We start from the raw sequence: 14,111 nt of genomic DNA, 5'->3' as shown, positions 1-14,111 counted from the left end.
TTCTGAGGCTGTTGTGTGTTCCTTCTCTCTGCGTGCGTCCTTTGGCGTCACTGCACGTGACTGAGTGGACTCTCTTTGTTTTGTAGCTCTTTTCTGTGAGCCAGGCCCCGGCCGGCAGCGCACGCTCCTCCAAGTCTCTGGTAAACAGTGTGTCCCAGCCATTGTCCTCTTCGCCACCTCCTTCCCGTTTATGGTGTCTGAATCCTCTCGTTGCCCTTCTCGTGCTCCCACCACCTCCCTAACTCCCGAAGATGTGAACAGGTTTAAGTGTTCCCACTTGACTGTGATTACGAGGAGAGGCTAGAAAGCAAGCTGAGAACTTGTGGAACTGAGCTCTGTTTTTCCATCTTGAGCTCTCTGCTTATGCTCCTCGGCGGGGTGTGACTGAGGAGCACTGTTCTCACCAGTTCCCAGGAGCTTCTGGAACTTTTGAGGCAGTGGTTATGGGCCTTTCTGTTGAGTCACGGGGGTGAACCGCTGCCTGCACGTGCTGATTGGCACTCTGTATGCAGAAGGCCCCCCGCTTGGCTTGAGGCCCCAGATGAGATGGAGGACTAGGAACTGTTCTAATTGCAGAGGCGAGTCTGAATCTTCCTCCCGAAACTAGGAGCAGAAAACCAGCTGAGTCATTGATGAGTGTGGCTGTAATTACTTTTATTTGTATCTAATCATTGCCGTATTTAAATGGCAGTAATGAGCCCAATGGAATAACCCAGCCTAAAAGCCTTTTCAAAATAAGATCCGATGAAGTCACAATGTGCGCTCCAATAAGACTCCTGCCCTGCTAGTCTGCTTAACATTGGGATTTCATTTTTAAACCTTTAAATTTGATGTTGCACACTGAGAAATGAAAGTGCCAGATAGTCCAGAACAAAGATAATGTGTAAGGATGAAGGTTATCCCTTCCCCGACCCAGAGGCCAAGGGGTGAGAATCCATCCACAGGAAGAAAGCAGGTGTGAGCTTTGCCGCAGGGAGGTCGGCGCTGAGGGAACCGCTTTCAGGCCTGGTCTCAGGCCCCACCAGGAGCCTCTCAGAGCTGCCTCCGCAGTCGTGGGCGGGCCTGCGGCTCCCGAGGCAGAAGCAGAACTGCTGGCCCTGCCCCAGCGCTTCCCTCGCAGAGGCCGGAATAAATCCAGCCTCGGGGAGGAGGTGGGAAGGAGGTGATACCCCTCCTGCTTCAGCAAAGGCTCCCGGCTCGGAGGTGGTCATCGCCCCAAATTAGGGTAAAGCGCCATGCTGAGAACAGGCAAAGTAGAAAGCGATTGAAAAGGAAGGTGGAAATACCATAGTCTCTGAGGCCGTGCCACAAACGTGGGTTCCAGCCTTCCCTCCTTCCAGGGCTCCAGAGCCTCGCCCTGCGCTGTGTTGTGTTCTCGTGGCAGCTGCACCGCAGGGGAGTGACCACCACTCTCCGCGGCACCGCAGGAGGAAAGCGGTCACTGTGGCGTTGGTCTCCCTGGGCTGCGGCGCCCGAGGGAGTCCCCTCCTCCAGATCCGAGGTCTCCCCAAGCCCTCCAGCAGCAGTGCCTGCTGACCCCACGGCCGGGCGTGCTCCCAGGGTTTCCCGCATCTGCACTCGGGGTGCGCACCTGTGCCCTGCTGCTCAGATGAGGCTGAGCGGCGCTCGCGGCGAGTTAGAGACTGGAGCAGCTGGCGTGGAGTCAGGATTCGCAGCCCCCCCAGAGCCCACCCCCTGACCTGCTCGGCCTCTCCGTTGGGTCAGGGGCCTCTGATGCTGTACTACCTCTTGGGGGCTGGGAAGAGTGCACGGAAGGAGCTTAGTAAACGAACCGGGGCAGGAAAGAGTGAATCCAGCTGGTGGTGGTGACTAGTTTACGGAGCCGCCCTCTCGGTGACCAGTACTGCCGTGGGGTGCCGGCTATGAGGCTTCTGAAGGCCGTGCCTTTTCTGTCTTGCAGAGGTCCAGCACCCCATCCTCACCCACGGGCACGTCATCGTCAGACTCAGGTGGGCATCACATCGGCTGGGGGGAGCGGCAGGGCCAGTGGCTGCGCAGGAGAAGGCTGGACGGGGCCATCAACAGGGTCCCCGTGGGATTCTACCAGAAGGTGTGGAAGATCCTTCAGAAGGTGAGCTTGGCCGCTGTGCTGCATTCTGTAGGCACGGGTGCTGAGGCGTGCTGGCACCTACAGGTAGCAGGGGGCTGCAGAACAGGCGCATAACCCCCAGCCTTAGGTCGCTCACGGCCTAGAGCAGGGTTTCTGCCCCCCTCGGCACCGCTGACATTTGGGGCTGGGTAATTCTCACTTCCGGGGCTGCCCTGTGCATTGTGGGATGTTAAGCGACATCCCTGGTCTCCACCCACTAGATGCTGGTAGCACCTCCTCCCCTAGTGTGACAACCAAAATGTCCCTAGACGTTGCCGAGTGTCCCCTGGGTGGCAAATTGCCACTGGTTGAGAAACGCTGGCTGGAAACCCAACAAGGTAGATAAGGTGGCAGCCCAGGTTGTGGGGGGCCACCTTTGACGTATTTTAGGAACGCAGAAAAGTCAGAAGGTAGGCAAGAACCAGAGAAGGCAGGGAAAGCTCTGGATGAAACGCCGTAACCCGGCTGACCCAGAACAGCCGCAGGAGCCACGCCCCTTGGTCCCTGCACCCACCTCCTGTCTCCCTCCCACATCAGCCTCAGAGCGTCCCGGTGTCTCCCTGGGCCCCACCAGAGGGTTTGTCTGCCTCCATTAGAAGCTTCTGTGCAAACCAAGAACCACAGGCAGGACCGAGTTTTTCCCTAAACTATTTTTGTTAGCTCATTTCACAGTAGAAGAGGCGAGGAGAGAAAAGGCATCCCTAAGACCCCGTACTGCAGCCCCTTCCCAAAGCCACAGCCCCGTTCGCCTGCGTTATGTCCCCTGTGAGGTCTTCCTTGTGGAGCTGGGCATGGCGAGGTCAGAGGGGTCCCTGTCCTCACAGCTGAACTCCGGTCCCCACGTGGGGGCAGGGCCCGAAGAGGCCTCTTGTCAGGAGGAAGGAGCGTTTGCTGCCGCTGCATCTGCAGCCCACCGGGGACGGAGGCGGCGCAGCTGCTGTCTCCAGGGCACAGGGAGTCAGGAGGCAGCCAGTGAGACCAGAACTGTTCCTGGGGCCGGGCTTCCACCGGCTTCATACCAAGACGCTTTTATTATGAAAAAGCAGCATTTTGTATCGAGCCAGCGCTGGTTATTTATATACACGGCGTGCGTGTGCGTGTCTGTGCATGTGCTCTAGTCTTTTGTGATTGGTGCTTATTATAGAAATCTCAAAAATAGATGCCTGCAAAGGCATAGAAGTATCACTTCGCCAGCAGGAAACATGCACAGCTCCCTTTATCTGGCACCAAAGGGGGCCTCTCAGCCGCCAGGGCCAGGTTGCCGAGTGAAACTCGGAGCTCCCACAGAGGAGGACCTGGCAGCTCCCTGGGGCGTTGTTCGGGTGACATCTGAACGATGCCTGCTGGTTCCCTAGAATCGTTCCATCGAAAAACACAGCCTGTGGGCAGTGAGAACAAGCCCTCTAAAAATAACTCCGACAGTCTGGCGTGTTCCAGTCCTCGTGCTGGCTTCCAGGGCAGAGCGACTTGAGTGTGTGTGCGCCGTTTTTAATCACGTTCTGGAATCTGACTGAAATGTGAAATTTCTGCCTCCAGTGCCACGGTCTGTCCATCGACGGTTATGTGCTCCCATCCTCGACGACGCGAGAGGTAGGATGGGAAAAACCCGAACGCCGTGAGTTTTCACCAAGTGCTTTCTTTATTTCTTGGACTCTGACCACTCACCCTTCTTTCAAGCTTGTTACATACAGACAGGGCAGTTGTAGGTCGGATCTTTCTAGACTCTTAACCCTCAAGCTTTGCAAAGTTTTTTTCCCCCACATTTGTTAGCATCATCTTTTCTCTTTCCCCTCAGACACAGCATGTCTGGACTAGCGACATCTTTAGATTTGTTTCTGAAAACTCTATTAAGGGAAGAGCAAAGTTGCGTGCCATGCTCATTGGACCCACGACAGCCTCCTCTGACTCCCTCTGCACTGAGAACAGTCATCTTCCCTGGTTTCTTTCCCCCATTCATTCTTTTAAAAAATTGATCTTTTAGTTTTTACACCACCCAAGGCACCATGCTATGCGCCACAAGGAATAATGAAGAAAGAGAAATGAGAAATGGCCCTGCCCCTGGAAGTCACATTCCAGCGGGATAGGTGACTAATGCTAGGACAAGGCTGACTGACGCCCAGGGCAGAGCTTTCAGCTTCCTGGTCCAGAGGATTCCTGTGGGCAGCGTTTATGCTGAGCCACTGGGTGCTGTGGGCAGCGTGGGTGACAGGACCGTGTCTGTGCTCGGTTCACTCGTGACCCCCTGCTGGTCCCTTTGGCAGATGACCCCACAGGAGATCAAGTTTGCTGTCCACGTCGAGTCGGTGCTGAACCGAGTGCCGCAGCCTGAGTACCGGCAGCTGCTGGTGGAGGCCATCATGGTGCTGACGCTGCTCTCGGACACGGAGATGAACAGCATCGGGGGCATCATCCACGTGGACCAGATCGTGCACATGGCCAACCAGCTGTTCCTGCAGGACCAGGTGGGTGTGCCCAGAGCCAAGGTGGGGACAGAGGCAGTGCAGCCGGCTTGGCTGGCATTTATCTCTGTGGAGGCTGGAGATCCTGTGACCAATAGGAAAGAATATTCTCGAACAAAGATAATGTCATCACAGATGGTGGGAAAACGTCAACCATTTGGTTTGAAAATGGCACAGTGGCCACTGGGAGATCTAAAGACCTTTGGAGATGGACAGGCCCGTTTCAGCATAGGTTCTAGTGCCAGTACCAGCCTCGTGACATGTCTGGCCCCAAGTAAACCAACCACTTAGCCTGCACCAAAGTCGAGCTAGAAGAAGCCGTCCTCTCATCCTAGAATCAGTGATGTGCTGCCAACTCGGGCGGGTGGGGACACGGTGCCCAGAGCAGAGGCCATCTGTCCCCCTGTTAGGCCAGGAGTGCCAGCTCTGCTCACATGTTGCCTCTGCCCTTTCCTGCTGCAGATGTCGATCGGTGCCACGGACACGCTGGAGAAGGACCAAGCCACGGGCATTTGCCACTTCTTTTACGACAGTGCTCCCAGCGGGGCTTATGGGACAATGACCTACCTAACGAAGGCGGTGGCTTCTCATTTGCAGGAATTGCTGCCCAGTTCAGGCTGCCAGATGCAATAGGGCCTCGGCGCTCTGAGTCTGTCACTTTCTCATGGGAACTTTCTTGTGTTCCCCAAGATCCCCTGTGCTGTCACAAAAGCATTTCCCATCAGAAGCACTGGCAGGGAGGAGATGGCAGTGACACACCTGAAAGCAGTATACGTCCAAGCCACAGAATCCTGTGCCCGCCCCGAGGAGCGCCCTGGGATCATCGTCTACATTCATTTTGCTGGAAAGTTTGTCACAGCATCTGGTCTCCTGGAGTCTGAGGAGGTATTGGAAATTGGTCTCTTTTGAGTGCAGAGTGAAGTGAGAAGGCAGCTTAAATTGGCTTTCACAGAGTTACCGAACAGGTGCAATGAGCTAGTGACACATCTTCAAGATGGAAAGATCCTTCCAGCAGCTGCGGACCTTGACAAGGGGCACATCTTAACAGGGTACAGTCTGTCTGTGGGTCAAAGTGTTTAGCAAATAGAACAACTCATTCTGCAGAGGTTTGGTTTTCTTGTGCCTTGCTTTCCTTCTTGGCCTGTTGCTGTCTGTCTTATTGGCATAGCTACCTTTGCGTGACAATTCTCTTTCGCCAAGATTTAGAAAATTGCTCCCACTTAACTTTGGCTCATGGTCTTCAAGGATTTTATCTTGGCCACCCATGAGTTAGGGATTTCTCCTGCCTTATGAAAAAATCCCACATCATCTTCCAGAATCTAACCAAAAAAAAAATAGAAAAAAGGCAGAGGAGAAGCCAGCTCTTCTTATAGCTGGGCCAACTGTTGTTTTGGGGCTGGCATAGGCAGGGAGTCCCTCTGGAAGGCCTGTGCCCCCGCCCCCGTCATGGGGTGACGGCCGGCAGGGAGCGGCACGCCCCCCCGTGTTCTGGGGGAGCCACGTGATGAGTCTGCAGCACCAGATGCCACAGAAGTGCATGGTGTGCTCAGAAACAATGCTTCCCTCTGCGGCAGAGCCAGGCTGGGGCCTCAAGCCCTTCTCACAGCAGCACTTTTGCCTTAAGGCTCTCAGGTGGGGGTGTGGCTGGAGGCCTTGATTGCAGAGGAGTGAGGGCAAATCGTGATGGGGCAGGGCCTCGCCAGTCTTTGCCAAGGTCCTAATGGATGGAGTTTCTCTCCAGGTGTCTTACGGGGATGGGGGGGTGGGCATGACACACAACAGGGAAAACCGTTTCTGTGAATAATGGACTTTGAAGGACAGTCACCTGGTGGCCTCGTGGTGCGCTCTGGCTGGTTGAGAGTGACGGCTTAGATTGGTGATGACTCTGCCTCTGAAATGGAAACCTGGCCATTGGATCTTTGCATGGAAGTTTGCGTGAAGGTGGAGAAAGCCGATGCTCAGGCTGCTTTGAGAGGACAGCAAGGTGCCCGGTGCCCCTCAGAGTCAAGATGCGGCACTGACCAGTATTCTTGAAGCAGAGGAAAGGCAGGGAGGGTTCCTGCTAAAGAGCCTTGCTTCAGTCCAAGCCAAACACTTTGTAGTTGCCCCTGGGGGAGAGAGTCTGGAACACGAGTCTTGGCTCACCCGCTCGGTGGTGCACAGGCACTGTTTACACAGGACATCGATGCCTTGGCTTCATGTTTATTTGAAACCATAATGTTTTCCTTGCTGAGGTACAGAGTAGTTACGTAAAGAAAAGTGCCCAAAATCTCTTTCAATTTCTGCTCCAGTGGACTCCCGCATCCCCCCCCCCCTTCCTATTACTGTCGATATGTCAAACCTTTCTCCTCAGATTACTAGATGGTTCCTTCTGTCATTCATCGGCACGTGTGGGACGCTCTGTCTGTGATTCAGCGCTCAAGGCCCTCAGCCTGCGCAGGAAAGCCAATGTGAACAGGTGACCAGGCTTTAGCGTGGCGGGGGGGGGCGTGACAGAGCTGGACGAGGGCTGGGCTGGGAAGGTAGGGCCGGCCCAGAGCCCTGCCATCAGCATGGCAGACCCCAGAGACGGTGTGGGTGGCCTGGCGCCGTGCCCCCTGAGCCCCCCGCAGTGCCCAGAGCCTTCCTGTTTGTGCCCCGTCTTCCCTTGGAAGCCTGTTTGCTCTCATGTTCCTCGGCAGGTCCAGGGGGGGTCACAGCCACCCACGTTTCATAGTCGCATTTTCATGGCCTTTATTTCTGGTGTCTTTAAGACATGCTTGACATAAACAAGACTCATGTCATTCACCAGACAGACTCCCTGGTAGATCATTTCAAACACATAATGTAAGAAAGGTACAAGCTGCTAAAGGCCCGGTTGCTTCTTTGGCAAAGGCTCGAGAAGAGTTACAGCCCACCAGAATGAGCCAGGTGCTAATTTAGAACGATCACCTGCCTGTGGATGACGCGCAAAGCCGCAGATGCCGTGTTTGGGCTCACCAACCGAGACGCGGGCGGCCAGGACAAGAGCCATAATAAGCAATTCAACTGAGCCTTCGATTCACTCTTTTGAAACCTCTTTCAAATGAAATCCTGAAATAGTACCACATTTCCACAGGCATCAAGCTGTCAGCTTCAAAGAAGAACAGGCTTCTGAGGCTTGATCCCTTTCACAAGCAGCTGAGGCCCACACCACCAAGAAAAGGAACAGATGTTCGAGGGGGATGGGAGAGGCCTGTCCTGCCACCATCCTGGCCTCTGCGGATGGGCCCAGGTTTCCACACCAGGAGCCCCTGGCACCTTGGGGCTGGGCAGCAACGAAGACCCAACAGAGCCAAAAATAAATAAATAAATACATACATACATACATAAATTTTATAGGAAAAAAGAAGAACTTGAATGTCATAGAAAGCAGTTCTGGATTTTGCAGGGCCTTGGGGTTAAAATACTGATGATGATTGTATTGCAGATGTGCAGAAATAAGAGAGCTCTGTTTAAGAGGGTGCCGGGCCACAGAGCATTTTCATTTTATTTCTTGGTAAACCCTTTTCTGCAGCTAAGAAGTAACAAAACTAATCAACTTGAATTCCAGTCACAGGAAGCCAGATATGCCCAGTAGCAACCCAGGCTGGGCTGGGGGAGCCGGGAGGCTGTCCGGTCAAACCCGCATCTCCCCAGTGGACGTCAGTCCGGAGGTCAGAGCGTCTGCAACTCTCCTGAGGTGCGGCGAATAAAAGGAGAGATCGTTACGCAATAGCTGCCTGGATAGAGGATGTAAATGCTCCTTATGTAAAAAAAGAAAGAAAAAAGACCAGAAGATCAGGAGGCAAGAGAAACAAGTTTGTCAGTTGATTGATGCCATTTATTTCTGGACAAGAAGACAGGTGGCTCGGCCTCCCTTGATGTAAATTACAGCAGAGCATCTCTCAGTTCTGTTGACTTGCGCGGGAGTCTGGCAAATCGCTTTTGTCTTCCCTGCTTCCTTGTTGTCAAAAGGTACAAAAGCCTCCCACCCCCTCCCTTGGCACCATTATCTTTCAAGGTGACTCTTATGCTTTTGAAGTCCCTGCCATCTGTTCTGTACAGCTCTGCACTTCGCATGTTCCCAGAATGCCTTCTGTTCTCCCGGACTTGGCCACTGATAACTCTGCTTGTGAGGGGAAGGTAAAGCCACACTGCCACCTTCTTAGAGCCCAGTGTCCCCTTGTTCCCTCAAAGCCATTTAGGAGAAGCCGTATCCTTAAGTTACCAAGAGAATTCTCTGAGGAACAAGACCACCTGAAACCGCAAGAGAGACTGTTCTCAAACCTAATGCACACAGCGTTTGATAGTTTGGGAGAGGGAAAAATTCCATCAGAAAACAACTGTGTATGTTTTTAAGGAACATATGTGCAATTTTGGCAAAAATGCCTTCTTAGAAGGACTGGAATCATGGGAACCAGTGAACTCTGACGTCACATGACTCCCCCCTCCGTCTTGTTGCAGCATGTCAGCTATTCTGAAAAATGAATTGCTCAAGAAGGCACTTACTGGGGGCCTATTACAGTATTACCCAGGCGTCACTCGGCCCACAGAATACGGACCAGCACGGCGGGGATGAAGAAACGCCCGTCTCGTTTGAGAAGACCTCTAAGGAGGCACGTTGTCCAGCGTCCCATGGAAGCGTTCCCAGCACTGCTCCACCAGGACAGCCACGCGTTGGCCCTCAATCCTGAGCGTCTTTGACCTGTCCCTTAGCGGGGTGGCCTCCAGACGCCTCCAGCTGGTGGGCTAAGGGTGTAGCCCCAAGCTGCTTCTGAAATGGGCGTGGGGCAATGGTTACGCCTTCCATTTTTCCTTTTAGAAAGACCTTTCCAGATACAAACCCAGGATAGACTTGCCAAGGAGAATTCATAGTCACTGGCTGTATTCTCTCATGGCCTCTGTGTCACCTTTCACCACTGTGTCAGAGTTTTTAGTTGCAAATTACAGACAGCAACTCTAGCTGGGTAGGAAACACGTTTCTTAAAGGATATAGGATAAGTCACATGATCACCAGACTTGGTGACTCCCCAGCCAAGAACAAGGCCCCAGGTCACCAGGCTCACACCCTGGAGCTTACACCACAGATGCCCCCAACGCTGACCAATGTCACTAGGACCACCGCCTCCTCTCTTTCAGAAACTATTTTAAATATAGAGGCTGCCACCTGTCAACAGAGTAGGTTTCATACAGTCACTAGCTGTCAAGTCAGACTCTGGCAGGTGTGTTCCATCAGCTGGGGCGGGGTTGTCGGCTGAGAGGGAGGTTGGAAAAGCCAGTATCTGAGACTTCCTCCTCCTCAAGTGGAGGTGGGGCCGGCTTCATAACATGGGGGACCACCCCCCCAGACCCAGGAAGGGCGTTCCGATGCTGAGCATCTAAAACTAAGCGTCCACTACAGCCAGGACCCTTGGCTTGTATTCCTCTGTCCAGAGAAGCAGGACATGTGCTCTCCTGGGGTCTGCCCTTTGGCGAGGCTTGGTCAGCGGGAGTGAAGAGGGTGTGCACAGCAGGCGGCCAGGGCCCCCTCTGGGCTCAAGCTGGACCAATCACAGCTTCTCTCTGCCTGTAGAAATGTTTCTAAGTCATAGGGGCTGGGTCGCTGCTGCTACCCGGCCTGCACAGCAGACCACCTCCTGCCACTCAGCCTCTAAGGAGCTGTTGCAAAGCTCCCGGCATACCAGCCCAGCCCTGGTAGCCTTTTCCTGGACCCTCTGAGTGACAGCCCATCTGGGACAAGACGCAAATGACTGTCTCATCTTTCCTTCTAAGTCTTTAGCCAGCTGGGGGATTTAAAAATAAAGAGTTGGAACTGATTCGAAGTGTAAGCCTGTGTCCTGACAGTGTGAATAAATTCCCCCAGCTGTCACCGAGGTTCCACCCCTGAATTCTTGCAAGCATCCGAGCCACTGTCTCCTGAGCTCCAGAGAGCCCAGCCGCGGAGGCGAGTCGGCCTCTGGCGCTCCCCTCCCTCCGTGGCAGCTCCGCTGAAGTGCTCTCCCCCTCATTAACCACAGAGCTCCATCTGGAGTGAAAAACGGCCCAGCAGGCGCCGAGGCGGCTCTCGGTGCCGGAGATGAAGCCGGGCTTGGCGGCCCCGGCGGTGCAGAGCACTGGAGCCTGAGCTGACCTTGCAGCCCGAGTCTCCAGAAGGGTCTGTGGGCTTTTCACTCCCTAAAGCAGCGAGCTGACGTGTGCTACAGTGATCACACACACACACACACACACGTTTCTGTCCCCAGGTCCCCTGAGACCAGAGATGGCTTTTGTGCCATCAGCACACATTTATGCGGCTGGCGCTGTGCTCGGCAGGCTGGGACACGGCAGCGCACGCCTAGTAAAGGCAAGAGACAAAATAAGCAGGTCAACAGGGGGAGGGGGGTCAAATCAAGAGCCCAGAGCAAAGGGTTCACTCTGAGCACGGGGCCAGTGGAGAATCTGCAGAGTAAACTCACCAGCCCTCCACCAGGACCGCCCTGTTTTCTCAACGATGACGACACAGGAAGAAGAGAGGGCAGCCCCAAACCCTCCCCTGGGTGCGATGGGCCTCCCTCCGCAAGCAGGTCAAGGATGAGTAAGATACCCACCTGCAAAACGTTCTGGGTGACGGGGCAAGAGCTTCTCAAGAATGTACTGGACCTCGGCCTATAGCTGTCTGAACCCGGCGCGGGGGAGGGGGTGGGTGGTGGGGTGCAGGGGAGGGCACGAGGCCAAGCCCATCTCCCTGTCTCCATGTAACTCGGCCAAGGGGGATGAGAAGCCAACCCCCACGTCCTCCTTCCTCTCCTGGCCCAGATGATAAACGAATGAGCAATTAGATGCATAATGTGTCAGGGGATGACAAGAGGCTGGACAAGATGAAAGCAGACAAAGAGGGCAGGGAGGCCTGGGGGCAGCGGGGACTGTCATATGGGATGAGTAGACAAGACCCCTGATAAGGCAGGATTTGATCAGAGACCTGGAGGAAGTGAGGGCCTGAACTTAGGGGAAACTAAGGGGGAAAATGTGCCAGATCGAGGGAACAACCAGTGCAAAGGCCCCGAGGCAGGAATGCACCTAACATGTCTTTGGAACAGGAAGGAGGCCAGAGGGTGCAGACCTTAGCTTTTGACCCAAATCACTGGAGGGTTTGGGACAGAGGAATGCCAACCCTTCCAGAGATTTGCTCCACAGGGAAGCAGGGGCAGAGGAGAGAAGGGTTCATTTCACGGCAGGTTTGGAGAGACTTGTGTCTCTGGGAGGGTGAGACGAAAGGGGCAAGTGCCCAGGGTGATTTAACTTCCTTCCACCCCGCTGGAGAAGCAGACAAGCTCCTCCTGGAGCTGGAAAATGGAAGTGATCGAATGACTGAATGACAGAGGAAAACTATTCCTGTTCCCTTCCTCAACCTTCCTCTCCCTCTCAGGCCTAAAACCCCGTGTGATCCTTAGACCATTTTCAAGCAAACATACACATGCGTGCACCCAGCCATCGGCCGGCCACCGCCTGCCACACTTCCTGTGCCAGGGCTGCAAATTCTGTGCAGAGCGAGGGGCCACAAAGGGAACAGTGGCTGCACATGGTCCCCAGGGCTCCGCCCAGGCTTGCAGTCTCCTGCTGTCCCCTCCCCTGCAGAAGTTTCTCCCCGTCCCCAACCCAGGGGACATCAGACCTCTTCTCTGCCATCCCCAAGTGCCCAGCTGCCTTTCAAGCCGGGCCTTAGAAAGCACGAGGAAGAATGGGGTGGCTGAGGCCTTCTAGTCTCTAAAGGCTTCACATTCTGCAAGCCATTCAAAGGCTGCTTCCTCTGCACTTTAAATAGCTGCGCTGTGCTGAGTTTTAAATTTGACACATTTCTTTTTCTGAAGCTAAAAAAGGCACAATGGAGAAAGCAAGCAAGCAAGAAATGTAGTGAGTCATCCTCGGGAGGAAGAGAGCTGCTCCCGCTCAGAGGCCGGGGTCAGGGGAATGGTGGTGGGAATAGGTGAGGCCAACAGGATTGGCTCTGAGTCCTCTTGGGAATAGGCGAGACTCTGGCGGGTCTTAACAGCTGGTAAGCCCCAGGTATGTTGGAAAGATAGAGGAAGGCGGCAGACATTTAAACTGAACATCTGGTCGAGTAGCACATCCCTCAGACATTGGAAAAGAACACACTTTCACCCCCGTACATTTGCTTAGTTAGATGACCATTCTTAGCACCAGGATTTTACAGATGGGGAAACAGAGGCTCAAGAGGCTTGTGAATTTCATAAATTCTCCCGCGTTAGATCAGGACTAAAAAGCCTGTGTTTCAAGACTCCATGTTTACCTAGATCTGGGCAAAGAATATTGCATTTCATTTACAAATTTACCTCAGAAGACAGCCTCTCATTTTCTTGGATTACACAAGACTTGGACGGCAGATATGGAGACAACTTTTGCAGGGGATGCATTCCAGCCTACTTAAGAACCAGACGCGCCGTACAGGCAGGCGCCAGGCCTCGGGTGGGCACAGAGCTCGGGGCTAGACTAACAGTGCTCCGAGCGTGGCCCTCAGCCGGCCCCTAGGTGGCCCTTAGCTCCCCAGCTAAAGCCGGGAGGCCATGTCCTGCTCCACTTTCTCTAAGGGTCCATTTCAATTTAGAAGAAACGTGGTTAGTGCTTTGGAAACTGCAAAGCTCTTAACCAGAGTATCTGTTTTAATGTGGACCCTGCCACCCTAGAGACCTTGACCAGATGGTGAGCCTCTGACAAAATTGGAAGCAAGGCAGAGGCAGCGGTTGCCTTAAGGCATCAAACCTGGCTTTGACCGCTTCCTGGGCCCCCAGCCCTTTCTCCCCCAGGCACTCTGGGGTCAGCCGGGCAAGAAGTCAGATCCCCACATTGCTGCTGGGAGCTGGGCACCCTTGGATTGTACATAGTCTCTTGGTGCCTCAGTTGTCTCCTCTGTGAGATGGGATGGGGATTATATAAACCGTCCTCACTGGAGGTTCCAGAGATTAACAGGATAATGTGTGTAATAATAATCATAATAACGTATATATACTAATGTCATGATAATGCGTGTAAGCCACTGGCACATGGCAAAGGCTAAGTAGACAGTGGCTGTAGTCACCTTCCCCCACAGCGCCTCCCACCTAGGTCTGCAGAGTCCAATCCCCATGGAGGCAGCCCAGGTGCTTTTGAATGTGGGCTATGGATCCAGACAGGCTGCTTTTTAGCTGCATACCCGTGGACAGCAAGTCCTTCCTCTGAGCCGCGTTTCCTCGTTTGTCAAGAGGGGATAATTAGAACTCTCCATTTAAGGATTTGGAGGACCATTAAAAATTAGATAATGGGAATAAAAAATTGTTTAAAAGAAGGTCCATCAAGACTGCAACCCGGGGCTTCCCTGGTGGCGCAGTGGTTAAGAATCTGCCTGCCAATGCAAGGGACACAGGTTCGAGCCCTGGCCTGGGAAGATCCCACATGCCGCAGAGCAACTAAGCCCATGCACCACAACTACTGAGCCTGAGCTCTAGAGCCCGCAAGCCACAACTACTCAGCCCACGTGCCACAACTACTGAAGCCTGCATGCCTAGAGC

The 14,111-nt window shown here is 53.9% G+C and overlaps 1 protein-coding gene across 9 annotated transcripts in view; it reads left to right on the top strand.

Annotated features, from left to right (window-relative positions):
• Positions 1-10,385, top strand: part of PHKA2 (phosphorylase kinase regulatory subunit alpha 2) — an 88,388-nt gene extending 78,003 nt beyond the window's left edge. For 6 of the 9 annotated variants that reach the window (XM_057538000.1, XM_057537999.1, XM_057538005.1 and 3 more), the window contains 5 exons: positions 87-140; positions 1,922-2,092; positions 3,647-3,700; positions 4,372-4,572; positions 5,032-10,385. In XM_057538000.1, the coding sequence (XP_057393983.1) occupies positions 87-140; positions 1,922-2,092; positions 3,647-3,700; positions 4,372-4,572; positions 5,032-5,202 (651 nt within the window). In that variant the 3' untranslated portion in view covers positions 5,203-10,385. The remainder of the gene's footprint in view (positions 1-86; positions 141-1,921; positions 2,093-3,646; positions 3,701-4,371; positions 4,573-5,031) is intronic. The other 3 variants (XM_057538004.1, XM_057538002.1, XR_009006633.1) reach the window with 2 other exon arrangements.
• The last annotated feature ends 3,726 nt before the right edge of the window (positions 10,386-14,111 follow it).

Source organism: Balaenoptera acutorostrata, chromosome X (genome assembly GCF_949987535.1).
Source record: "Balaenoptera acutorostrata chromosome X, mBalAcu1.1, whole genome shotgun sequence".
In the NCBI taxonomy this organism is placed as follows: Eukaryota; Metazoa; Chordata; class Mammalia; order Artiodactyla; family Balaenopteridae; genus Balaenoptera; species Balaenoptera acutorostrata.
This window is presented reverse-complemented; position numbering and strand designations above follow the sequence as displayed.